This window comes from Parambassis ranga, chromosome 1, assembly GCF_900634625.1.
Source record: "Parambassis ranga chromosome 1, fParRan2.1, whole genome shotgun sequence".
Lineage (NCBI taxonomy): Eukaryota > Metazoa > Chordata > Actinopteri > Ambassidae > Parambassis > Parambassis ranga.
The window spans coordinates 16,523,171-16,550,322 of NC_041022.1; the positions used below are offsets into that span (position 1 = coordinate 16,523,171).

General features: G+C 43.2%; 2 protein-coding genes across 3 annotated transcripts; one reads left to right on the forward strand and one right to left on the reverse strand.

Annotated features, from left to right (window-relative positions):
* The first annotated feature begins 231 nt into the window (after positions 1 to 231).
* On the forward strand, positions 232 to 2,019 carry LOC114451660 (UPF0575 protein C19orf67 homolog). The gene is made up of 7 exons (XM_028430485.1): positions 232 to 358; positions 609 to 783; positions 860 to 998; positions 1,129 to 1,229; positions 1,397 to 1,576; positions 1,661 to 1,807; positions 1,890 to 2,019. Exons 1-7 carry the CDS (start codon positions 232 to 234, stop codon positions 2,017 to 2,019), a joined length of 999 nt encoding a protein of 332 aa, XP_028286286.1.
* Positions 2,020 to 2,380: 361 nt separating this feature from the next.
* On the reverse strand, positions 2,381 to 26,534 carry prr36a (proline rich 36a). 2 transcript variants are annotated; one of them, XM_028407963.1, is made up of 6 exons: positions 26,203 to 26,534; positions 16,078 to 16,731; positions 15,868 to 15,961; positions 10,506 to 10,687; positions 7,699 to 10,278; positions 2,381 to 5,882 (listed from the first exon to the last, which is right to left on the reverse strand). In XM_028407963.1, exons 2-6 carry the CDS (start codon positions 16,631 to 16,633, stop codon positions 4,774 to 4,776), a joined length of 4,521 nt encoding a protein of 1,506 aa, XP_028263764.1. In that variant the 5' UTR covers positions 16,634 to 16,731; positions 26,203 to 26,534; the 3' UTR covers positions 2,381 to 4,773. The 2 variants fall into 2 exon arrangements, with proteins under 2 accessions (XP_028263764.1, XP_028263756.1); XM_028407955.1 differs by having other exon boundaries at positions 15,868 to 15,964.
* Positions 26,535 to 27,152: the final 618 nt, after the last annotated feature.

The window sequence follows — 27,152 nt, forward strand, 5'->3', positions numbered from 1 at the left end:
TCGTATTGATTTAAAAAACAACTGCAAAACAACGGTTTATTTACACCTCTGGTAGTTATTGTTTTTTTTTCTCAGATCTATAGCTAGCCGCGACGGTTAGCTAGCATGCTTCTGTTATCGTTAACTAGCACGGCGTTAGCTAAAAGTTGCCTGGTTAGCAACATACATCGATAGCTAATCCCGATTACTTTCCTACAGGTTTTCTAATTCAAACGGAAACTGACCTGGAGTATGGCAGGTTTGGAAGCTCAGGATGAGGTCCAACTCAGCAATTCACCTTTAGACGAACATGGGTTTGGAGACTTACTGCAGGGGGACTCAGACTACACAGGGAGTCTGCAAAACGAAGAACAAGGAGGTGTATTTAATGTCCTGAAATGATAAAATATCGGTTCTAATTTCTGACTTGTACTGCGCAAGTCTGTAATTCATATTTGATGTTAGTTTTAGAAAAATAATTCAATTTACCCACGTTTTCCTGGCTCATACTTCTGAAATGCTTATGGCACCACAGATGTTACTTTTATTTGGATATCGTGGGCTACAATTGTAATTTCCTTCTTTTATTATATATTGTTTATATTTGATTTCATTATCATCACTTTCAGAGGCGAATCCGCTGTTGCTGTTGGCCGATGTTGCGCTGGCGCCAGTGTGTGGTGAATGTGTGCAATGCAGTTGCCTGGATAGTAGAGGGCTGGAGAAGAGCCTCGAGTTCATCCAGCTGCAGTTCAACTTTCTCATGAGCAAAGCTAATAAACTGCAGGACCGCCTTGTCAGTAGGTAGGTTCCTGGTTAGTCTGCTGTGGTGATTTCACCCAGGAATGTTTCTTATTGTTTTCCTGGTCTGTTGACAAAGCCATACAGACAGAGAGGCTCTTGCTGCTGCAGTGCGAAGCTTCCTGTACACTTGTCAGCCTTATTTTAACCACCTGGAATCAACCGCTAGGAGCACCATGGTAAAGGACACCAACCTGCCCAGCGCCAGCCGCACAATGGTAAAGAGTGTTATAAATTATGGTATAACTTTATTTAACACAACAAATAACAGTTTTAACATATTAACTCTGTGTGGTCGAGCCTTTAGATTAGTTGCTGACATCTGCTACTGTGTGTACATGTGTGCAGCTGTTGGACTTCTCTCAGCAGCTGTGTGACAGGTTGGAGCAGATGGTGTTGACCTTTGCCAATTACGATCTTCTCTGTCTAGATGAGGCCGATCCGGACAGGTACACAACCCAACACAATAATACATGTTTGTTCTATAATTGTATCATTCTGCTTGCCCCTACTGTAAAATTTCCCGACTACTGCCCTTTTTTCATTTTTGTAAGCTTAATGCAGTGAGTCTTCACAAAGAAGTGTAACTTTCTCCAACCTCCTTGTGCATTTATAGTGTGTCTCACTTCTGCATCGGGCAGTGTCACTTCAACCAACTGAGGGTGACCATTTTCCGGTACTGTAAGCCAACACAGTACATGGCCCGAGACAACACTGTACTATATAAACGCATGCGCTGGAATGTGGAGCGGATCCAAGTTGATGGAGAGCAGGCAGGGGAGGCAGACACTGAGTAGTGAGTGTGGAGGTTACAGTACTATCTCCATGTTGGTTATTCATATTCATTGAAACCTTTGTTTTCTTATGTAAATCTTTCAAGTTACTTCCTTTGCTACGAGGACATCCCCAATGAGCTCACAGATGTGAATGAAGATTGCCAAGGAGTCTCTCCTGTTAACCCGGTGAGGATGTGGTCCATCGGTCGGTGGGTGCAGGTGGACCCTGACACGGAGGATATATGTGACTGGTAGGCCAAGTTCTCCCTCTTCAGTACCAGCTCATTACATGTGAGCTACAACCTTTACTCTGTATTTGTGTGTTTGTCCCAGGATCACATGTGAGGTCCCTCTGGCCACCTATCACAAGCTTCTGATTCTGGGCAGTGATGAGCCCTCCTGCTGTAATGCTACAGACTACCTGCAGCAGCTGCTGATGTCACATGACTACAGACTAATATAAGGTTATACTGCATGTTTGATTCACACAGGCTAGAGACAGAGTCTAGTTATCAGGCAGATGTGTGAGTTTAAAGTTGAACATCTGGTTTACAAAGTGTTAACCTAAAGCACATGACTGAAATGTTTGCTTGAAAAAGTGTTTTCAGAAAGTTTTTGTACATTTTCTATGGTTAACTTGTTCATATTGTAAGTTTAAAAAAGACTAAATTTTATACAAATTTGTTGTGTTTTAAGAAAGTAAAGGCATGTTATTAAAAACATTTTATTTACAGAAACATTGTGTTGAAATAATTACACACAATCACAGATAAAGTCAGAACAAATGAGGAAAACTTTCGAACAAGCTGCCGTGATTTGGGCCTCGAGTCAGACTGCCCCATTTACTTCATTTGAACAAACACATTTAAATGAGAACACATGGGCCTCAATTTATTTTCAATAAATTAAAATCTAAGTTAACGATTTAATGACTTCGAGCCCAAGTAACAGAGGTGACTTGTTCACTCAGCCAACTGTGTTCAGTTTATCACCCATTTGGCTCATCAGTTCACACGACTAGACACAGAGGAAGGCATTTTACTTAGAGTAAAAACTACAATTTACAGTCAATATCCTTCATTTTTCTAATTCATAAAAATCTATATAGAACTCTTAAACAGCTACTATAACTCTAAAACTCTGAAGTACAAAAGTAAAGTGGAGTTTCCCTTCATTACAGTGATCAGTCTTTAACCCACAAAGACTCACAAACACTACACAGACATGATTTACAAAGATAATGTATCCTGCCAGGAGGAACAAACATACATATACTGGATGTTTTCAGCCACTCCTGGTGACTGCAAAGGCTGTGAAATCTCTTCAATTTAAAACCAGAATTCAGTCGTAATGCTACAGGGCACCAAGCAGCAGGCCAAGAACAGACTAAAGACAGCAGACTCACAGTGAACATGAGGGTCAAGTCAGTGTCAGCAGAGATTCCTTTGATTAGATTAAAAACAGCCTAAAATTATCCCTCATTTAGATGTTCAGTATGGCCACCTTAAACAACACTGACACACACAGGATCCACACAGACAGCACAGGCAGGAACATTTACTACCAGCAAGACACGTTCAGCAGTTTCAACACACAGCTAATGCCCAATAACCTGATATCAAGCACCACCCCACCCTGCACTCCCTCTCTTTTTAAAATCTTCATCAGGCACCAAAATTGGTGCCTGACTCCAGTGCTTTGAAGAGAGAAGCCAATTCCACTTTGTATTGACCTTTGGTAAAGAGCTCCGAACAACTTGGACTGAGATCATTTCTAATCTAGCTCTAATCTGCAAATAAATTACATTAATCAGCTGTTTAAAAAGAGAGAGAGAGAGAGACTTTGACTTAGATTTTCAGTGCAACCTTATAGAATGCTTGGAATTACAATTTAATATTAAGACATCCTGTGTATTCTCATGTTTAAATAAGGTGATGAGAATGCTTGTAAACATATATAGGTATGGCTTCAATTAAAAGGTGTACAGATGAGGAACAGTTGACTCACATTAATAGTGGCCATTTGGCACCGTCAGTGTGTGGATGTGGCCACACGTGGCACAAAGATTCAGCAGTCTGTCACTCAGTAGCATCAGAACATTCTGTCAGTGACCGTGTGGTCTCAGGTGTGTGAGATATGGTCCTCTGTAAAGTGTGTGTTTACAGTAGTGTGGGGTATCCAGTGTACGGTGACAAAGAGTTACAGTCTGTAGTGTCATGTTGCGTTTGTTTACTTGAATTTCTGTGTTTGAGTGGCAGGTGAGATGTGCGTTACTGCCTGAGAATCCCAATCAGAGGAAGAAAATCCCTTTTTTTTGCATCAATAAACAACATACTCGCTTGGTGAAACAGTCAGTACCAAGCTTTAGTATCTGTGCTGTGCTTGTTATCACAGTAGTAGTAGAAATAGCAGTAGGTCACAAGCTTTTCAACGTGTGCCTTTCTTTAAAAGGTACAGCATATTTTTCTTTATGTACGACTCATTCCCACAGTTACCGTTGCCCCTCAGCTTGATTGCTACAGCTCATGAACATGCTCTTTTGTTTCTGTCAAATCATTAACCAGCCTCCTGCCAGAGTGACAAGAGGTTAAAATCATAGACTGTAAAAATTACATTATCTCTCTGGACAGTGCTACTTTTTTTCCTCTGATGTTTGATTGAGGTGCTACACTGACTCACTGTTCAATTAATTATAAGGTGCAAACATGACTCAACCATCTTCATAATGTTCTTCTCATTATCAATATTACAACATTCAGTGTACATTTGCAGCCCCTCATCACAGGTTTAATCCATCTTAACCAAAGTGTCAGTAAAAGCCCTGGTAGGTAGATTTATTAGGTCAATAAGGGTGAAGGGGAAACGGGAAACAAATCCTCTTGTTGCAGCCTCTCCGTGACTTAAAGTAGATCAATGGTTGGGGATAACATATCTACAGCACCATATCTATGAATGTAACTGGCTTAGGTAAATAATAATTTACCATTTTGAAATCCCATCATGTGCTTATTTTTAACTTCACCATTTGAGTGTTTGTGTTTTATAACCCAGCTCAAACATTTACCTCAGTCTTTGGAGATGTTTTTTTAGGTTAATATTGTTCACAGTAAAAGTACAGGAAACATTAATTCCCATGTACGTGTGCATGTGCCAGTGTTGTAGAGGTTTAAGTCTGCAGTAGTGTTAAAGTGTGAGTGATGTCACACACTGGCATCCCTCAGTGATGAGTCTCCAGCTCCACCACTGTCCACTCTCCCTGTGGCGCACTGCCAGTGGCCTCAGGGGAGAAACTGCTGACAGAGGTGACGGTGGCAGAGGGAGGGGTGAGTGGAGGCAGTATGCTGGGCCAAAGGCTGCTTTCCAGGGGGCTCAGTGTTCCTCCTGCACCCCCTGGGAGCACCAGCAGAGAGGAGCAACAGTCTCTATTGAGCATCAGGGTCTGATTGATTAGCTGCTGGACTATGTCCACTTTCTTCCCCCAGTCCAGGTCCAGAGGAGGAGGCTGTTCTGGAGACTGAGGAGGGCAAGGGGAGGACCTACTGTCCCCATCCTGAGAAGGGTTGCTGGATGATGGGCGGGAGTCTGAAAGAGGAGCGGGACTGTCAGACAATGAAGAGTCTGGATGTTTGTCTTCATCCGACACCACCCTTTCACAGTTCTCACCCATCTCCTGATATGATTCTTCTCTGTCTTTACTGGACTGCAGCTCCTTTATTTCATCTTCGTCACCTTCAGCCTCATCTTCACTGTTCTCTAGGGCTTCGTAGATGGTGCAGAGGCCGGAGGATGGGGACAGCACCACAGTCTGACCCTTACTGCACTGCTGCAGCTCTTGCTGCCACTGCATTATTTGCTGTCTTTGCTTCAGCTCCTGTTGTTGCTGCTGCAACTGCAGTTCCAGATCTCTCCTCTGTCTGAGGTCCTCTTCCTCTTTCCTCAGTTTTTCCTCCTCTTCCGTCCTTATTGCCTCTGCCTGCTTCTTCATCTTCTCCTCCTCCTCCTTATTCCTCTTTATTTCTTCTTCAGCTTCATCCTTCTTCTTCCTCTGCTCCTCTTCCTCCCTCCTCTTCCTCTCCTGTTCTGCCTCCTCCAGCGGCCTGGTCTGTTGCTCCCTACGTTGCTGCAGCTCCAGCAGTTGTCTCTGGTGTTGCTCCAGCCTGCGGAGCTGTGGGCTCAGGGCCTGCTGCCCAGGGCTCCTGGGTGGCAGATCAGCACAGGTCAGCTTGGGAGGTGTTGCAGCAGTAACGTGAGGTTTGACGATGTCGCAGTAGGTTCTGGGGTATGTCGGGTGATCACGCCGGTGAGGATGCGGTAATGCAGTGAAGCCTGTATGTGAGAGGAAGTGGGAAGGAAGATTACAGCAGCAAAAGTTTATAGAACAGAGGTCACAGGCAGCAGGACAGTGACAGAAGTGCAGTGTGAGTACCAGTGCTTTACAGGGAAAGGAAAAGCCAACAGAGGCTTATACTTGCTAAAGGAAATAGTGAAAGCAGTGTGAAGCCAAGCCCAAATTTCTGCCATTATTCTACAGCACCAAAGTGACCAGCAGGTATTTGTAGTATCTGTATTCAGAGGCCAGAAAAAAATGACCCATGGTGAGGTGACTGGGGGTGGTGAATGGGTCTAAGGGTTGGGAGATTTGTGCAGAGAGCAAAAATGCATACTTATGGTAGTTTCTTTTGAAATATTTTAAAAAATGACACCCAGGAAAAATTAAAGGTTTAAGTGCAAAATAAGCAGCCAAACTTCCTGTATATGCAATCACTACCAACTATGATGACATAAACAACCACGGAAAAGCTCATTGCAAGCTTAAAAACAGTCATCACCCGTGAATGGAGTTTATAGTTAGTCAACCAGTGATACATGCAAAACGCTCTCCATGCATTTACAGACATCCAGCGGCACAAGAAACTAAAAGAATAGCTTGGTTTTAGAAGTTAAGGCTAGACATTACACTAACCTCCAAAGTCCTAGAGCCAAGCTACCCAGCTAGCCCAGCTGATCCAGAACACACCAATCCAAAATAATGAGATGAAAATAATTCATTATGCAACAGTGGCATGCATAAGCTTTGTTAACATTAATACAGTGCAGCAAAATGCCAAAAAAGGCAGGAGAGAAGAGCTAAGAAAACACCCACAGTGAACTGGAGGGAAATTACAGCAGTGGAACACTGAGCAGGGTTGATTCCGTCTTTCCGACACAGGAGGAAATATCAAACTTCTTATCTGCTGGAGGAGATTGTCGAGTGGAGTGGATGGTCAAGTTGTGGCAGACATTCAGGTCTCATTGTGTCCATGTTTCAAAGAAAAGGCCATAACTTGACCTAAATGAACTTGATGCAACTTTCTGTAGGTCATGCTGAGCCACTGGTAAAGCACTGAAGTAGATACCAGTGGTGTTGTGTGGATCACAGTGTAGAAAAGTTACCCAGCTTTATAATCCATTTGTACTTTCTTTTTCAATAAAACTGTACGGTGAGAGAGTATATGATGGTAAAAATCTAATCTTTATTAAAGTTTTAAGGTTCATTACTCCAAAAGATGGATAAACAAAAGCAAAGACAATGTAAAGTGCAAGAATACTGGGGATGAGAAAAGTAGCCTGTGTTGAGTAGGAGAGTGAAGTCAAACATGAATATACAATCAAAATGCATTTTTAGTCATTAGTTCAGTAAAAAGTACAAGGATAAATACACATGGAAACATGTTAAACAATTGAATCCACATTTCTTTTCTGTTTTAACCTCTAAACAGACATGTCCATGCCAGTTCAGAGCAACCACATAGTTCTGTGTTAAATAAAATTGAGCCCAAAAAACCAAGCACGCTCACACACAGGAGTAAATAGATGTAGCTATTGCACATACAGGAGTTGAAGCCATATACTCATAAATGAAATGTTATATCAGAGGAAATTGCCACTGCTGTCCTCTTTTTTTCTTTCTTTTTTTTAAATTTCTTCCCTTTTTTGCTCTCTGTTTTTTTTTTTTTTTTTTTTTTTTTAAGTTTAGCTTTGTTAAGTCCACCCCCAGAGATTTCAGGACAAAGACTGACAAGTACTGATGTTGTGGGCCTGGGCCAGAGGCAGTTATGGGCATTATTTGGACTTGTTAGGGTAATGATGAGCTATACGTTACCTGCTAAAGAGTCCTCAGTCTTTTCACAGATAGCAGAATAATAGGGAGTCTGGATGTCGTCTGGGATTTCCTCTGGTTGCTGCAGAGTTGATGAAGGAGTTGGAGTTTCCTCTAACCCAGCCACATTCTCATCAACATGCTCTGCTGACTTCATTTCCTGCTTCCCACAGTCAATGTACTGTGGCTCTGCAAGACATGCTGGAGGCTGTGGGACAAGGTTGGGCTCCTTGGCCTCTTCAGACAACTCCTCCAAAGAGAAGATGCCAGGACTCCTGATGCAGCACTCTCCTGTGGACTGGGCATTGGAGTTTGAAGCTGTGGTCATGGTGTCAAAGCCATAAGACGCCAACGAGGTAGCAGAGGGTGGAGTGGTGTCTTCCCCTGTGCCGCCCTGCATCTCCTCCATCTCAGCCTCCTCTCTCTCTTCCACAGTGGACAGGCAACATTTGGCAGGAGGCTCTGTGTCAAAAATGATGACTGCTGGACTCCCCAAGGAATCATCCAACTGAGCCTCACCCTCTGTGTCGCTGGCCTCATCTTCTGTTACTGAGGATGAGGACGGACTGGAAGTGGGGGCAGTTGTAGGGCCTCCCAGGACCTCATCAGCAGGCAGAGTCTCTGGCTCTGCCTCCTCCTCTCCCTCCTCATCTCCTCTTTCTAAATGGATACCCAGGTCCAGGTCAGGCTGGGAGGAAAACACTGGGGCTTGTGCAGCTTGAGGCTGGAGCTTTCCGTCTCGACTGGGTTCACCCAGTTCCTCAGGTGTACTGGTTTCACTGCTCAGGGTGCTTGACAGAGACATCCCAGGGGCAGAGACAGGAGCTGGGGCAAGGGTCTGCATTGGAGCTGGGCTGGATTGATCAATGGCCATTTGGACATCTAGATTTTGAGGCTCACTTCTAACAATGGAGTGATAATGATCTTCAGGCACAAAGGGAGGACATCCTTGTTCTAGCCAGGGTTGGGCTGGGGTCTCAATTGGGGTCTCAGAGTCTGCTTGCCAGGGGTCGGCCAAGGGGCTTGCTGCAGCTGCTCCTTCCACCTGTATGGGGTCAAGAACCTGCTGTGGCTGGAGAAGTCCTGCCCAGGGATCAGGAAAGGGGTTTGGTTGGTCCCACTGAGCAGCTGGAGCAGAGGGCAATGCTGGTGGCGCAGGTGGTGGCTGGGCTACTCGGTTCAAATTATCCAGCCGTTCATCCTCAGCAAAGTCATCCTCATCTGCATTCCCATAGCTTTCGAGTCCACTCTCTGTCACTCCCTCACTTGCCATCTCCACATCATCATCCTCATCTTCATCCACATCATTGTCATGCCTGGGTCTCTGTGGTTCGTCCACTCTCTCTGAACCAACATCCATGTCACATACCCGGTCATTTTCATCTTCATCGTCATCTTCGTCCTCATCAAAGTCATTAACTGGTATGTCAGGAACCTTTTCAAAGTCAGGTGAACCTGCTGAGGCTCCTTCCATGTCAATGGCTCCTTTGAGACTGCCATCTCCCAGATCATCCATGCTCTCTGTGCCCTCCAGTACACCAGGGGCACTTAGTTCAGATGCACCCTGCTGGCTACCACTCACCTCCTCAGAGTCGAGCTCAGAGAGCAGAGCACCTCCAGCTCTCCAAGCAGACCCCATTGGCCCAGCCGAACCAGGCCGAGACTCCTCTGTGGGCTGTGTGGTTCCACTCATCTCAGACACAGAAACCAGCTGGCTTCCCTCCCTGTCCTCTTCCTCTTCCTCCTCATTTAGATTGGTCGGAGGGATTATTTGAGGGATGGCATTTGAGGAAGGTGCTGGGAGGGCTGTAGATGTTGGAGGGGTTGGCTCTGTTAACATGTAAGGAGTCTCTTCTGATAGATTTGGTGGGGAATCCACTGGTGGTAAAACAGGCTGCACAGGTATCTGCTCCTGTGTTGTTAATAAGGGAGCACTATTCCCTAACTGTTCATTGGGTGGAGATGTTTGTGGTAAAGTTGGTTGAGGAGAGGCAGCCACTTCACTGCTTTGATGTGCCTCCTGAGATGCAGCCTCATGTATGGTATCAATGGCCGAGACTGGAGGAGGGACCTCCTTTGGTGCAGAGGCAACAGGGACCGATTCTTGCGGTAAGGTCACTGTAGACGCTGCTTGTGTTTCTGCTAGCGCCGCTGCCGCTGTCCCAGTCCCAGCCGCTGGCTTGGTACTGTTTGAAACTTCTGTCTTCTTGGCAGCAGTGAAAGGTGGGACAGCCTGAGTGGGTCTGGTTCCACGATTTGTTTTAGAGGTGCTGTTATTCCCAAGTTTATTGGCCGGAGATGCAGGTTGTGTACGGGCAAGGGGAGGTTTGTTAATTGCGCGGAAGTGTACAGCAGCTACAGGCATCTTTGTGGTAGTGGGTTTTGCAGGCTGTTGAGGTTTGGGCTGTGTCACCTTGGCATCTACTGTCTTCGTTGTTGTGGAAGATTTGGAGGCTGAGTTGAGCTTAACAGTGGCTATGGGTTTAGAGGGGTCAGGTTTTTTAATTGCAGCTGATGATGCTGTAGCTGCTGCAGCTGCTGCAGGTTTCTTGGCCACTGCAGCAGAGGGTGGTCGACTGACATCTGGGATAAAAAAGATAACATTTTCCTCAATCAAAAGTTACTGCAGCTTAAAATCCCCTATTCAGGAAAAGTGCTGATTGTTAACTGATTGTTAACTGATTGTTGACACAATTAAAATATTTGCTTTTTTATCATTTTGTCATACTGCAAATTACAGGTGTGTTTATACTATTCCGATCCACATGGTTTGAGAAGGGCATATTCAGGTGAGGAAAAGATGTTCTCACCTTTCTTAAAAGCAGCAGATGTTTTAGGAGGCTGTGCTGCTGTAGTCTTGCCAGTAGATGGTGCAGTATTAACTTTAGCAACAGCTGTTTTGACAGTTGTAGTGGTGGAGGGCTTAGTAGTTGCTGTGGTTGGCCTGGACGTAGAGGTTGCAGCTCGGGATGTTGAGGGACCTGTAGGAGGCCTGGAGGTAAAGACAGAAAAGAAAACATGTTCACATGACTCACAATGTACTCTGAAACAGGAACTGTGATGTTCCACCTCTGCACACATAAATAAACAAATAAATGACCTGCTAATGTGAACCACAAAAGCAATTTTACTCTGAAGGCACATTAACAGCATCTTCCATCTACAGCCACATAATGACACCCACTTCATTTTCCACCAATTACCCATAGGTGGAGCAGGGCGTAACAACATCATCATGAAGATGTCAAAGAAAAAACAAAGATACATGGATGACTTTATGGAAATAATGAGGCAATAGACAGCAAAAGATAAAAAGGACTGGGAGTAAATGGTTAAGAACACACAGCAGGTAGGGATGGAGGAAATTAAACAGACTTGCAATCAATCATAAAGCAGATTAAATGGAAACTGAGTGCGTTTAGCCTGAAAAGACAAAAACTTCACCCATACCGTTTTAAAACGTGAGTGAGTCAAACCCAAGAAAGAAGGGTACACCAAGATGTCAATGAAGATTCTCAAGTCATCCAGGTCAAAAGGGGGGGGTAAGTCAAGGCCATTTTAGAAAGTGAGGAAACTTAAACTCTGAGTATGTTACCATGGTAACCGAGTCTGTAAACATCACCTGGCTGGGAGCAGGTTTTCTTTAATAATTGATACAATTCACCTCCTTTCTGAAACAGGCCCCAGTCTACTGCTCAGTCTGGAGGGGCAAGCTCAAATGTGTTACTGCACTACTCCACTTACACCAAACTGCAGCTACACCAAGCCAACCGTCTATCCTCCACCCAACTCACTCCTTTCCACTACATCAGACCAGACACTATTTGGCCCACAATAGATGTTACATTTATCAGTTCACTTCACCCCATTTCCTTAACATTTTTTCCAAATACTGATCGTTTACTCCGCTAATGTAAGCATAAGGCCAACTATGCCTTTCAACTTATACAAAAAAACACTGAAGATCCATTTGCTTGTCATTCAGAGTTGAATTAGGGGAAAAAAAGAGAATAATATTAACTGCCACTTGAGTTTGTCACTAAAAGATTTTTTTTTTTTTGAATCTTTTACACACAGAGTGTATAAAAATCGCCAACTAATACCTCTGCCTCATCAAGACCTTGACAGTCGATGCACTACTTTAAAGTCTACTTTAAAGTTAACCAGTCAGCTGGTTGAAAGGGCACAGCCACAAGGTCAGCCACAAGTGATACCAGCAGTCCTTTCTACGCTTTTTAATGGAAAAAACAGTAAAACATTAACAATGTGTATGATGAAAACAAAAACCTTAAGGAATTTTGTAGTCTCTCCACCAATTACAACAATTGCCATTCTTTGTGACTGTCTGCTGATAGAGTAGTTGATGCAGATATGAACTGGCAAAGACACAAACGACTTTGAAGACATTCAGTGGGATAGCATGCCTGCAGACGGATGCCGCACCCACATTACAATAACCATTACAATGAGCATTTGTTTCCAAAGATCAGACAAATGCTTTGCTGGCTTGGAGTCAAGCTACGAAGTATTGTAATTGGCTGCTATCAGATAGGAAAATGGGTAGTAATGTGAAGTGTGTTAGGCCTCTGTCTAGAGTAAAGGCTCCGTAATGATAAGCAGCAGAAGATACATAATGAGGCAGAGATCCGAAAGTTTGAGCAGTACAAAACAGTGATGAACTTAAAAAAAAAGTTAAATTATTGAAGACATTTCTATCTCTAATCCTTCCGGCAAGCAAAATATGAACAGACAGGACCTCTCAATTATAGAAGAAATCAAGGTACACAAAACTGAGATAATGACTTTGTCTTTAAGGTTATTTAGAGGGAGAAATAAAAGGGAAGAGAGAGGGCAAGGGGAGTTCACAGGCACAATATAACCTTACACAACCCCAGTGCTTAATGATGAGTCATAACTCATAAGGGTTTGATCCAGAGGGAAAGCACAGAAAGGACAAGACAGAGCTGCAAGTGCCTGCTCTCCACATTGCCTGTGAGTGGTAGCTGGTGTTTCTGTTGTTGGTGTATTAATATGGATTACATTTCCTGCTAACAGAGGGTTGAAATCAATACAGACCACAGCCCAAAGGAAGGCGAGCGGCACTACACAGCCATCTATGTGATTTTAATGACTAAACATGAGGCCTTCTTACAGGCAAAGGTCAAATAGGGATCAAGTCACTGATACATGATGGTCTGTCTTTGCAGTCAATACTCAAATGTTTGTGACAGATGCAATAACACACCCATGGTATTAACCTACTAAGCAGCTGCAACATCTGTTTTGCCAAAACTGAAAAAGTAAACATGAGCCATGGGAGCTTAGTGGAAGCCACACCCACCCCAACCATTCATCTACTTCTCTTGTTCCTTCTAGCCAGCTAGGAGAGGAAGACTTCTTTGGCACAACCACTCCTGTAAATTATTCTGTTTTAATCGAGACAAATAGAGAGGAGAGCATCTGGCCCAGAGGTATACTTTAACCCTGTGTCAGTAAGCTCATCCTACACATATACACTCCTCTGCCCTTTTCTTCTCATAAATCCAGCACCCCCCTCAAAGACAACAAAAGGGAAAAGAGCACCCTAACCATACCTTGTTTGGCTTGTAGGCTGTCCAAAACCAGCTGATTTACTCCTCCTAGAGAGGAGCAAACATTCTTCAGGCTTATGTCCCCTTCAGTGTTCTCAGTGATGAGAAATAGTGAAGGCCTGAATCAGCTCAGTGGAGAGTTTAGATGAAGTGCAGCCTAGCAATAGCTGGGCAGACAGTGTTGGCTTTTATGAGGCCCTAGGCACCCGCTGTCACTGTGATAGATGCCATGAGTCTGTTAGGAGAGTAATCCTGCTCCCTGCCAAGACTGTCGGGGAGAAATGACACAGTTTTATCTCCAATGGGAGTGCAGAACAAAACAGGAGATGAAGCAGAGAAAAATAAACAGAATGACACAATGAAGTGAGAAGTATACAGAGTGATTCTCTTTTAGAGCTTATTTAACTTTCAATTAGGATCAGTACTGGAGAACCTTAAAGTTATGTGCACCAGCAGTTCTGTTCGGTTCTAATGGAGACCCTTTGAATGTTAACTATCTTCAGGCCGACCAACACAAAAGCAGAAAAATCGCTATTCTTTCTCGTTGCACTCTTGTAGTCTGTATGCAGCTTATTGATGAACGTGCAGTCAAACTTAAAAACTCAAAGACTTTAGTGACATCCTGGCCAAATGCCCTGCACTGCACATGCACAGAAGGCAAAAAACAAATGGATGAAGAGGCAGATTGAAGAATCAAAGACCAGGTGGGGTGGACAAGAACTGATTGTTGGCTGGTCTGTGTGCCAATATCCATGATACACATACAGTTTGCTTTGGCTTAGCAAGATATACCATCTACACCTGTTACTGTGGGTTTCTTTGTGACCATTTGGCAAACAATGAATGCCGTTGTCACAGCAATATGATAACAATATGGTAGAGGGAGAATAACAAAGAGGTATTGCTGCTATTGTGTTGAAACGAAATAATCCCATGGGCTGGTTTGCCAAATCCTTCAACAATATTAACTTCTATTGCCTGTGTTGCTATGGACGGTTAGAGCTGTCACACACACACACACACAATCATGACTAAGTTGAGAGAAGATTTGCTGGCGTTGCTGCACAACTTTGCAAGAGAGCCAGCACAGACTGATGTTCACACCATTTCTACAACACTGCAGCCTAAAATATTTTGTGAGAGAGCTGGAGTCCTGCTGTTGTTTTCCTGTTGGGAGCCGAGTACCTGATATCATGTCTCCAGGAACAATCACATGAGGATGGTGTGGGACTGTAATCAGACCCCTGCATGTTAAAATGCCTCATCTAATTAATTCAGAGGATGAGCTTCTCTGTGTACACATCCTGTCACAGGCGCACTGTAGAGAACACCAAGAGCAGCCACTCTGAATGCCTTTTCAGAAGATGCATCACTCAGTCTGCTTAAGTACATATGATGAACATTCACATCACCATCTGTAAAAACCATTTCTGTGGTCATTCTTCCTTGCTTCTCTGTAAACCCCCTCCTTATATTATCTCTGTTCCTGGATAAGGAGAGGCCCATGAAGGCCTGCTAATGCCTGGACTTTATTCTTGTTTGGTTCTAGGATGTTGATCTATTAACACATGCAGAACTGTGTTGTGTTTAAAGTGCTGCATGGAGATCACTAGGTCTGACAGGGCAAGCTCATCATTGTGACCTTTACAGAAAAGACACCCAGAGAAAGAAGCCAAAGCAGGGTTACATCATCATAAATAATGAGGCATCACCAGGCATCTTTAGAAAACTTTGCAATGTAGCCAAGTAATCCGTCAACTAAACAAAAAAGGTTCAGTTATCTTACTAAAAATAAGGGATTCTGAGTTTGTTTTATAATAACATTAGCTAATACACAAATAAAAATACAATGACCTTCTGCTGCTTCAGAGAATGGTGATTCAGCACATTTTTCCTTGATTTAATAAAAGAGCATTAAGAGGAAGGCAGAATCTAATGAAGTCTCTCAGCACAAAGCATTACGTCCTGTGGAAAGATGCTGGATTGCTTTATTATGGATCTGACCAGCTAAACTTTAAGAGCAATCACTTCATTTACACCAATGACTGTTGCATTAATCAAGTCTGGAGGTTGTAATGTAAATAAAGCTCATGTGTCGCCTTTTACTGATTATTAGGTTTGGAAGAGAATCTTGTTTAGTCCAACTAGAGCAATCTCTATTGAGACCACCAGCCCAGACTGAAAGGGTTTATGATCCAAGTCAACAGCCCTCTGCCCTCTGGGGTGGGTCTGGTTTCTGCCAGGGGGTCTGTTTGGGACAAAGTGGTAGTTCTTCAGTATCAGCGGCTCTGCTAAGGCCCTCTGTCTCAGAATCTTAACTGCTTACATGACTCACAGTTGAAATGAAATCTGACTCAATAATGGCCCAGGACCACAATGGACGTCCTTCTTCACTGCTCCTTTTCAGGACATCAAGATAAACAAAGTCATCCTTACATCCAACTCGTGGGGGGATTTTCAAAAAGAAAAAAAATGTATGACTGATAGAGAGAAGCATATTAGGTCATGCTTTATCAAAAGTAAAGAGATGGTTTTTTTTACCCCTGGAGCAAACTGTTGCCCGTTTAATAGCGTTCCATACCTTGTAGTTCTTGAAGTAGCACTACTGACGACTTTAGCTGTGGTTGAAGTACTGGTTTTTGGAGCAGCAGAAGCCACTGTTCTACCAGGAACAGCTGCTAAAATGAAAAGACAAATAATGCACAGATATCAGACAAAATAAGACTGGTTTAAACAACAACATTGTTCTCTAAAAAGGTAGAGACCTTCATCACTTAAATCTCAGCCTCACCTGAGGTTTTGGGTTTTGCTCCAGTCTCAGCTGCTGGTCTCCTCTTAGGAGTGCCATTTCCTGTGGTTGGTTTGGTACCATTTGTTGCTGTGACCGCAACAACAGAGGTAGTCCTGGAAGTTGCAACAGACTTCTTGTCAGGCACTCTTGTTTGGTTCTTGGCCATACCGGAAACTGCTGCTATGCCCACCGGTCTTTTAGGAACAGCTCCAGCTAATGATGCCTTCGCTGTGGATGACGACACCGACTTCTTGACTGCAGCTGCAGAAACACCATTCCCTGTGCGGCCAGTACCTGGCCGTGAGCTGGATCCAGAAGTCCCTGCAGACTTTGTTGTGGAGTGCACTTTAGCTCCAGCAGTGTTTGGTTTGACTTTGGGTTCTGATTCTCCTGGCCTGCCATTAGTCTTTGCAGCAGCCTGAGCGGGTGCATCATTTGCCACTGCTACTGGCTGAGATGGACCCTGGTCTGTCGTGTTGTCCTGTGGTGAGGGTTCAGCTGCTGCTGTAGTTTCAATGGGCTCTGTGGTTTCCATGTTAACCCCATCAGGTTTCATCCCCTTCTCCTAAGGTGTGGGCACACACTTTACTGTTTTTAAATTAGGTATGCTTAGAGGTCGTCTTGAGTATCCAGTTTCTCTCACACTTCAAGGTCCTGTGGAAGAAAATCAAAATACAGATTAGTCTCCAGGTTTGGTTTAGAATATATATTTTTTTCTTTTAGTTTAAGTTTTAGGTGCCGAATTGAACAATGCTGTATTATCATAAAGTCAAAAGATAAACGTGTCCCTGTTACCCAAAGGAAACACCATGTATGGTGAGGGGCCTCTGTGGAATTTGGGGGAGTTTGAAAGAACAGGAAGTGAACAGTGGAAGATGCCAGCAAATCTTTTCTCTACAATCTCTCTACTCTGCACTGACTACTCCACCATCTAAACACAGAACTATCATAACAATAATGCACCACAACTTAACGCCGCAAACCAAAATAAACTAAATCAAATTACTACGAGATAACATAATTCTGTATTAGTCCCCCACATGAGAAATTCATATTAAAACACTGCAATAAAAAGAATCACCGGACTGTCTTAAACTCACTGCTCTAAATAGCTTCTGACATCTTGAAACTGAATGGGGTAAAGGCTGTTTGGGAATGCTGAAAGACAATTGCTTTACAATTGCAGGACTTCACACAGAGGATGAGAAGAGGGAGGTGAAACACAAGCACCAAATGTCCCATTTGTCAGCCATTGTCAACTTATTTATTAAGCAGAAGCTTAAGGCAATTATCATGCCATCCTCTGATTTGTTGTGTTGAGAGACACTGAAGAACAGGAAGAAGGACGCAAAGGGTGATGTGGAGAGGATAAGTAACAGTAGGGTCATATGGATACTGAACTCATAACTATTCCTTTCTTGTGCCTATGAGAGGACAGTTCCAGGATCCATTATTTCCACAATCATCTTTTACACCCACAGATCGATTCCTGTAACCATCTCACCACAGTGCTCTCCAACCAATACCCAATACTATCAGAACTTTTGCCATTAAGTGCATAAATATGTTTAATTAGAGCACATTTGTATTTAGCTCCACCTGATATATTCACAACTTTTAGAAAAGAGTTTTCTCTTCTCACCTAAAGATTAGGACACAGTTTCCTCAGTTAGTCCAAGTAATTGACACCAAAAAAACTCAAATGCAATTAGGTGGATAAATGGACCATTTGTTACCAATTCTGGAAAAACCTGTTCAGCCAGTTTATTTCAGACCTCAGACTCTACACCAGTGCTAAAATCCCCCACATCTTTTGTAAGTAATTATGTCCTATCATTTGAGTGAGTTGTTGAAAAATAGAAGTCTGGATACAAGTTTTTGCTTCTTCTCCTTTGGTTGCACAGAAAAAAGACATCAAGCTTTACATTAGGATTAATCTGATAATGTGCGAGTACAAGACCCTTCTTGTCAATAAATGCCCCTCCCCCCATCTTTTTTTAATAATAAAGGAGGTGGCTAGTAAAAACGAAAGACCATAGCCGGACCGGTGCCATACACAGCACAGTTCTGCCAGTCCAGCTACCGTACTAAATGCCAGGGGCTTAGCAGACAGCAGCATGAATCACATTCCTTATGTGATGACCCCTTAAAACTAAAACCCATCATCTCTGACCAGCTGACACCATGTGACGTAGCACAGAGGGAAGTGAATAGATCATTAAATAAATAAATGCACACAGGCACGCATGGATAAATGAAAAAGTTTTACTGAATTACAAAAAGGCTGCTCTGCTGGCCTTTGTTTTAATATCCATCAGAAAAATGTTGCCAACATTCTTCAGATACATGTCACTGGGAAAACGCTTATTCAAATCTCCAAATCAGATGCATGGAATAATGACTGCATGACAACACATTACAACTAAAAAAAAAAAAGAGTAAAAATACTATGTAGTCATTACATTGTAACTGTGCAAAAGGGAGTCTGTTGAGACAGCAAGAGAATGCCGTAGCCCCTGTGGTGTTTACATTCCAATACTATCAGAAATATGGCCTCATGTGTCAATAAATCTTACACCCAGCATCTGTCTCCAGGCAGTTTAATTACATCTGTCGTGCCCCATCTCCCCCCTACTTGTCCAGACTTCAGAAGTGGTGTTGGGAAAAAAAAAAATGGGTCACTTCTAATACGGTGTTTAATACAAGCAGTGAGGGATTTAGGCCATGTTGAGAGCATGGCAGGGGTTTGGAATGCACTGCACAAACTGCTGGAGGATGTGGTGAAGCGTTCTATTGATATTGATGCTAAAGCTAAGCGTCATCTGTAGATTTATGCCTGACAGTTATCACAATGCTGCAACCACAAAAACAGCCAAAATACAATACAAATGGAGAGATATAGGACTGACAATGTTGATAAACTGTAGAAAAATGCAAACAGAAACCAACTGAGAACCTATTTTAGACAGTCACACTATGACTTTTTTGATAATTATTCAAATTCTTAAACACAAAACAAACACGTGCTCCAGCTGCACAGTTGTGAGGATTTACTACTTCCACATGTGAGAGTAAAACAAACATTCTAGATTTTTGCCTGATAATAACACCCACTTGGGGCACCATCACCTGGGAAACTATTCAATAGAAAGTCAGAGCAATGTAAAATGTTGATCATTACATTGCAAATGTGCATAGAATTAGAGAATTTACTTTAAAATTCATGTCATCACTGCAGCTCCTTCAAGATTACTTATGTTAGAAAGTGAATGCCTAAAGGAACAGCAAAGGTATCAAGGGCAAATCCAACCCAACTGCATTCCAACCCCTCTGACTTCCTCAACACTCCTCAAGGCTACAAAGTGACAGCTGGTTGTGATGGAGTTGAAGTGTCGGCAGGACATCAATGAATGCTTCTGTGCTATAAATGTGTACCAGTACATGCATCATGGAGCAGTGTGTGAACAAGTAAAAAATGTGTTGGATGAAGTTGTGCATACAGTCATTTGCTTAACTTTACATGGACACAAAAACTGGAATTTAGTGGCCCACCACATCCTGCATTCTTTCAAATACAGAGACACACTTGATTCATCTGTTCATTCTTACTTGGACCACACCTTCAGACAGCTAAACTAAGCCTTGGCCTTATGAACTTGAACTTTGTTACCAGCCTGGGAGCGTTCAACAGACAGTGAGGCAATGTCAAAGTTTACAAATAACAGGTCAGTTTGGTCATTGACCTTCCTCTGATAAGTGCCTAAGGCAGAGGCATGTCTGACATAGTAAGAAAACACAGGCCATATTCAGTTTGAGTGTGGACCTGTGTGTGGCACGAATGAAAGGGCCAACAGGAACAGGGTGGAAGTCTAAGTGGAAGTCTAATTGTGTTTGCAGAAGGCGGCGTTTTCCTCACCTCAAACTTCACCATCAACAACAAAATCTGCAGAAGACTGCTCAGATGCACTCAATTCACTGCTTAAACCATCAGAATGTACAAGAAAGCCTATAGTCATTAAACTGAAAGAAAATCCTTGTAAAAACCGACTCGAACCAACATGAGGCTGTGTGCATAAATTCAGGCATCTATCTGACCATACAAGGTAGTGCTGTTTCTGCTGTATCACCAAGTGAGTGTTTAGTTCACACACATACAGAGTGACACAGGGGGAAAGGGAAAAAGAGAGACTCAATCTGCTGCAGGAACAAAACACACAATTCTCAGAGCAAGTCAACAGGAGAGGCAGAGTTCATGTAAGCCTTGAGCGTGTAAAAACAGCTTCAGAGTACAGATTACTTTTAAAAATTGGGATTATTTTAATTGGATTTTTGCTGCTAAAAATAGGAATTGTCAGAGTAGAAAAAGGGTAAAAGGGTATCTCTTTATGCTACAAAGGAAGTTACACTGTTGCTGCGTCTGATGCCTATTTGTGCCATCTTCTGCATGTACAAGTAGCTCGCAGCTTGTTCTCAACACACAGCCGAACTTTATTTCCTTGGTAGTGTCGGAGAACTATTGTTTTGTGATTGGTCAGAATTTTGGAGTGGGCTAAGTGAATGCAGACAAGTGGAAAAGCTTCTTCTCTAGCACTAAATCCACACAGGTCAAACAATACCATCTGCCAGACCGGTTGTTTAATGTCATGCTACAAGCATACACGCAAAACTGTGATATCGCAAATAGTAGCAACAAATCCTTCTCTGCTTTAAACATGTTCGCATATCTGCCGTTGTTTAGCAGCAAAACGTCTTCAAAACCTGCGAGTGTGTGTGCGCCTCCAGTGGGTGGATGAGGAGTTCTGCACATACGTTTCTGGTGAGGTATGAAAAGTCCCGGCCAAAACGGACTGTTCTAGCCAACTCAAGTAGTAGAGTATATCATAAGCCTTAGTCACATGCAGTAACCCAGTGTTAGATCACCTGTTCTACCTCATAGATGTGACATGTCCAAGCTGAGGAAACCAGAGATTACTGTTTACATTACAACACCCACTAATCACACGATGCATTCCTCAGCAGGCTCCACAACAAGACAAGCAACACACAAACACACACACACACACACCGCCCCATTTCTTTTGGGACATTGAGGGTGGAGGGATTAGAGGACAGCAGCATTCTTTCTCACATTAATGTCTCACTAAAACAAAACACATGCTGTGTGGGTCTCTTCAGTAAAATCACAACACCGCTCTTCGCAACACTACACATTCTATCTGGACTTAAACCTGTAAATTCATCACCTAGATTGTATCTATTCTAAATGTTGTATAAACCCATAACTACCAATTCCACAGGTATATCAACAAGGAATGAACAAAAAAAAAATATTAAGGATTTTGTGGCCTGTGTGCTGCTGATTTATGCTGGATTATTTGCTTCTGTTCTGATGCATTTTACCTATTTAGGCAGTGTTATGAAAAATTTCCAATATTAATAATATATGAGCATAAAAGCATCACACAAAGAACTGCTGAACACATTTTACACAAATGCAGAGGTACAGAAAAAAAATATAATTTGCAGACTAGGGGGAGTAACCAACAAGCTGCCATCAGTTAAGTGACCACAGAAATGACATGATGAGAATAAACAGATGCACCATCTGAAGAGCATCCTATAGCTGTGAATCTATTGTTCATGTTTTCTTATGCTTCAGTTGTCTATCACAGAAGCTGTTCAATAGTACCTTCCCTCAACATTTCTCTCTCTTGATGGCTTTGGATTAAATCTATATATGTGTATGTGTGACGGGCAGGGCTGCCAACAGAGGCTCCTCACTCCTTGTAGAAACCCATCAAGAAGAGAAATGGCACCCGATGCCCCTTGTTATCTGTAGACAAAGGACCACATTAACCAACAGTGATGTTTCTGCTTGACTGAGTTCTATTCATCTGTCCAAATAAGGTCATGTGCAAGTGTCAACAAGCTCATATTTCATCACAAGAGTATATAAATGTTTATTATATAAATAAATAAGCTGGTGGCAACCTGCCATTGCAGATAAAACAAAAAACTACTAACAAGATGCAAGACACAGTCAATGCTGCAAGCAAAGAGGGAAAAAAACACTTTCATCGAGGGGGGCTGGGTGCAAAGCAGGGAGCTTATTCTAATCAATTCCATACAGGACACTAACATGCGCTAAGTGACTGTAAGCTTTTCAATACGGCCATTAGGAGCAGGTGGTTAAGTGAGGCTATATGATAAGTGGACTAAGCCAGATAGCCTTCAAGGGAGTGGCCGTCAAAACGAGATAGACTCCGAGCTACTGGCAGTGCATTGATCTGAAAGGCCACAAGGAAATGGGTTACAATCTGTTCCAAACATGGCACAGAAATGGCCAGGCCCTGCTGCGAGTCAGTAGGGTAGTATAACCATCCATGGAGGGAAGGAGTGAATGCAGTGTTTGTGGAGATTTAATCAGATTAGATTAACAATTTACAGCAACTACATCAAGAATTACATCCCTCTTAAGAGCAAGCGTGCGTACTGGTTTTAACATTAGGGTACTAATAGGGGGAGGGAGTGTAGACAGGTCCTATTGTCTGCACTGTATCCCCTATATATCCCCCTCAGGCACTGTGCCGAGAAGAGTGGGGGTGGGTGCTGAGAAGATTAACTGGTACAACAGGGCAGAGGAGCAGCTGGCATGGCACCTTCACCCAAAAGACCCAAGGGACATCAAAGAGGCCTAAGGTGAAAGAGGGAAGCATGGATGACACCGACATGTCATGTGACCTACTCAATACATGACAAAGCACCTGATCCTGTTGTTGCTAAATCAATAGTCCCCACACACATCTGTGTTATAGTTACACACAATAATCTAACCTACCATAATCTATGTGTTGAAATCATTTAACATTTCCTGCAACTTTAACTCAACAATTCTGTCAAGGAGTGCCGGCTGTAGAGAAGCCAGAGCTGACAACAGTTCAGCCACATTAATTCCAGCCAATGACTACTCCCTTGTCCACCAGCCAACTCGCTATAGACAGGCAGGCAGATAGTCAATATAATGCTGGAGAGCCTGCGGGCCAGATCAGTTACCATGCCTCTGACTGGGCAGGGTGAGCTGAGGCCAGATGGACACTGATCCCGCACCTCGCCTGCGTGCTTCACTGTCAGCCATCCAAACCTACAGCCACACCCCAGAACTGTGAAATACCCAGCCTAATTACCAAACACACACACATAAAGATGCAAAGGATGATAATAGTCCGCCCCAAACAAACACACACCCATACCCATAATGCTTCCTGGTACTGTGATTCACCTCAGACAGACTTGGATCAATAACTAAAACAGATCCAAATATGAAAGGAATGCTTCAGTGGAGATAGCGGTTATATTAAAGTTTTAATAGTTGCAGGTACATACAGGTATATAATTTAAATTTGGTTAAAATGCACAGTCACCAGTTTTGCCATCAGTAATGGTTCCTTATTTTATTACCAACAAACACTCAAAACACTAATGAAAATATGCTTCGTAAATAATTGATGTTAAAGAGGTGCTGCACTTTAATATAAGCAGGGAACAGCACAGTGTGTCTTTGGGATGCCATTCAAGGCCACTGAAGTGAGCTAGCAAACAGACTTTTAAAGTGCTGAATTACTCTTTTAATAATTACAGTGCACCGAGCCGAGCTTCACAGTCTCAGACAGACGGTTGGCCTAAAAATGCAGCGCCAGCGTCCACCACTTTATCCTAATGGGCAGAAGAGTGCCAGCCTCTAAACCACAGTGACGAGAGTTACAGCTCCACACCGATTCACCACCCCACAGCTGAAAAAGACAAGAGGAATGCAGAAGATATGCAGCAAACCTTACGGGTAGACGGAGAAATAAGAGTTCAACCCCAACAGATGCAGCAGAGCAGAGTTTGGATTGTATTTCCATGGGCGTGGGACTGAGACCGACACTGGTTGCAGGCTAAAACCGGCTAACTTGCAAACAGATGCAAATGCTCTGCAGTTTGCAGTGGTTGTGATTTCCATTATCCAGCCCTGATTTTTGGTTTGGTACTCTGACAAGTGACTTAGAAAAAAATAATTGGCAGTTTTATGGTTGAACTGGATGACTGACCCTCTTTTCCACTTTTGGCTTTGAAATTTGTTCCAATAATGAAAAAAAAAACTAAAGCTTGGATAAATGTTGACAAGGCATAGAGACATTGCTGATCTCTCAGTGTGGGATCATGAAGGAAAATAGATTTGAACTTTTGACCCCAACATCTATAAGCATATCCTCTCACAGCCGTTGCACTGATGCAAATGACGGCATGCTAAGCTGAATACTTGAGAACACTTGAGACAGCAGGTGACATCTTTCATTTACCTGCTCACACCTAACAATGCTCAACAGTTATTCATGTGAATTCAGTTTTCACTGTGGTGAAGGCATTTCTGTGGAAACACAAGTCGGGTGTAGGACACCCATTTTAAAGCTGCCATGCAGTCACGCATGTTGCACACATGTAATGTCAACCACCTGCATTTCTCACGGTCCGTCATGCCTGAAATAAACAACAACTGTGCTGCCCAACAACTGTGTCATTAGGTACCACAGCCCTGCTTGAGCCATAAAAAAAAGCCTTGAAGTTCACAAGGCAGTAAAAAAGGAGCAGAGTGAACTTGAACTTGCAGCAGAAACTCAACCATCAAGGAAAAAAAGGGAGGCGTAGAACAGATTTTAAAAAGGCATAACTTTCCCTACATGCGGTGTTCACTTTCAATACAATCCCTTAAGGATTTCTTAAGGTTAAGGGATGTGCTTAAACTATTTTGAGCTCCTCTTCTGGTTTGCTTTGGCCTTCGGGAAGAGGAAATGGAAACAGAGGTGAACAAATAGGAAGTAGCTCTGCAAAATGAAAACACAGCTGTGTCGCAGTTCATTGGCTCAATCTGGAATAAACATAAGACCTTAAAGGCCAGTTACTGCGGATTCCAGATATCTTCTACAGAACTGTAAAGTTATGACCCCAGCTTTTTTGGAAGGTTACATGCAGAAATGTAACATCAAACATTTTATGTATTATTACGAAACAGGAGGGTGAATCTGGATAGTCCTGTAATGATAAAGTACATTATGACCAGCTAGCTCTAAGAAAAACCAAGACAAAACCCTTAAGGGTTATAAAACTACCCTTAAAAAACAGCAGAGACATGTAACCTACCAGACAGAATAAGCACCGCCTGGGTTTCACACACAGGTGATGAGCAGGGATGTGGAGTAAGACACCTACCAGCTCCACCAGTCTCTCCCAGTCAATCCCAAAACACAGCGATTGCGTAATGTAGACTTGCAGCCAAAACCTGACTGATAAACAGCATCCCTCCATCACTGAGATCTGTGGATGGTGCCGTCTGATAGTCTGCTTTGCTCTGCCAAGTCTGGAATGACATCACTCCATGTGCAGTGATGGAGATATGAAAACAGAGCTTAAAAGGAGGCACAGGGAGATAAGCTGCAGAGACAAACAAACCGCATGTTACTGCAAACTGACTCCAGATATAAACCCTGTACGTCTCTTAGTTTGTGCAAATGATCCAACAACCCAGTAAAAAAGTTGAAACCTTTGCAGCACCATCTTGATGTTGTTTGGAAACCTGTAAGTGGTCACACTTGTTTTGAGACTTTCTGTGTGTGTGTGTTTTTAAGCGTCCACTGGAGCTTTAACAATGCCATTTGTCTGTGGGAACAAACACGCTGAACTCGCTCCGCTGTTTAGCAAAAAGGCCCAGTTCATCCTCACAGAAACAATAGCGCTGCTCGCCGGGGACAGCTCCAAGAAGGAGCTATGGTCCAATAAACTCCATCTGATTCCAATAACACGGCGTGCTGTAGCAGGCTGCACCCTAATACACATCTTCATGAGAGCAAAAAGACACGCTGAAACCACCGCCCAAGCCATGCTAACACATCCATCAACACAGCGAGCCACTCCACACAACAAAGACGAAGACCAAACAAACGCGGATCATTTAAAACATGAGGCACGTTCACAGTGGAGGTGAGGGCGAAGTTGTCTCAGTAATAAAAACGTGCTAACTCAAAGCAGCACAAAGACAAAAGGAGGCTAAACTTTCATTATTTCGCTCGCGGTAGAATCGTCCGTTACCTTTCAGTCGTCGACTCCTCTCTTCTTGAAGACTCCCGGAGAAACAAACAGTTCCTCCGCCTCTGTCTGCACCGGCGGCTACAGATGTCACACACACACGCACCAAATATGTCGACAGCGCCGTAAATTTCACCGGACTTAACAATAGAGACGCCGCGCAGAGTCAGCGGCGTGCGTCCCTCTCCGTGTCCTTCCCTCCACGTTTGAGCAGCGGCAGGCAGGCAGGGAGGCAGGCAGGGAGGGAGGCTCAGCTTTACGAAGGATGTACCCGAGAGGAGGAGGAGGAGGAGGGTGATGAAGGGCGGGGGTGACGGAGCAGTCCAGCTGCAGACTGACGGTGAAGCGTGGAGCTCATAAAAGAAAATGCAGATTAAATCCCACGAGCGACCCAATCAACGGCGCGAGATCGGCGGCCATGCAAAGCAGGCCGTGACGTCACTTTCAAACCAAACCTCGAGCTCTGTGTGGTGGCTGGCGCGTGGGGGGTTCCGCGCAAAGATGCTAAAGTTATTATTATAATAATAATAATAATGATAATAATTTACAAATATTCTATTAAAATTGTTAAACTACATGATCATAGTTTAACATACTGTCATACAATAAAATTGATTTTCCTCTTTTTGTCTTTAATCCCAACTCTACTCTGTTTTCTAAGAATGAAACGCTCCCCCTCTCTGAAACAACACATTCAACTCACATTCAAATCGGATCACTGTTTGGCCTCCCACCTTTTGTTGTAAGCAAACCCTTCATCCTCACTTTAAATCCCCAGCAAGGCTACGACAAGTGTCTTCAAAAATCTGCCCTGTTTTTAAGAAGATAAGGAAAATGTCAGTGTAATATTTTTAACTTCACATGCACTTTCAGTCATTTGACTACTTTGTTATTTGTTTATGTAATCTAATCTCACCAAATAAGAGTCATTTATCCGATATATTTATCTATGT

Coding starts and splice junctions, on each gene's coding strand:
- prr36a (XM_028407955.1), bottom strand. CDS start 16,633: ATGAAACCTGATGGGGTTAACATGGAAACCACAGAGCCCATTGAAACT. Junction 15,965..16,077: donor AGCAAAACCCAAAACCTCAG/GTGAGGCTGAGA, acceptor TTTTCATTTTAG/CAGCTGTTCCTGGTAGAACA. Junction 10,688..15,867: donor GCTACTTCAAGAACTACAAG/GTATGGAACGCT, acceptor CTTTACCTCCAG/GCCTCCTACAGGTCCCTCAA.
- LOC114451660 (XM_028430485.1), top strand. CDS start 232: ATGGCAGGTTTGGAAGCTCAGGATGAGGTCCAACTCAGCAATTCACCT. Junction 1,230..1,396: donor GATGAGGCCGATCCGGACAG/GTACACAACCCA, acceptor GTGCATTTATAG/TGTGTCTCACTTCTGCATCG. Junction 1,577..1,660: donor GGGGAGGCAGACACTGAGTA/GTGAGTGTGGAG, acceptor AAATCTTTCAAG/TTACTTCCTTTGCTACGAGG.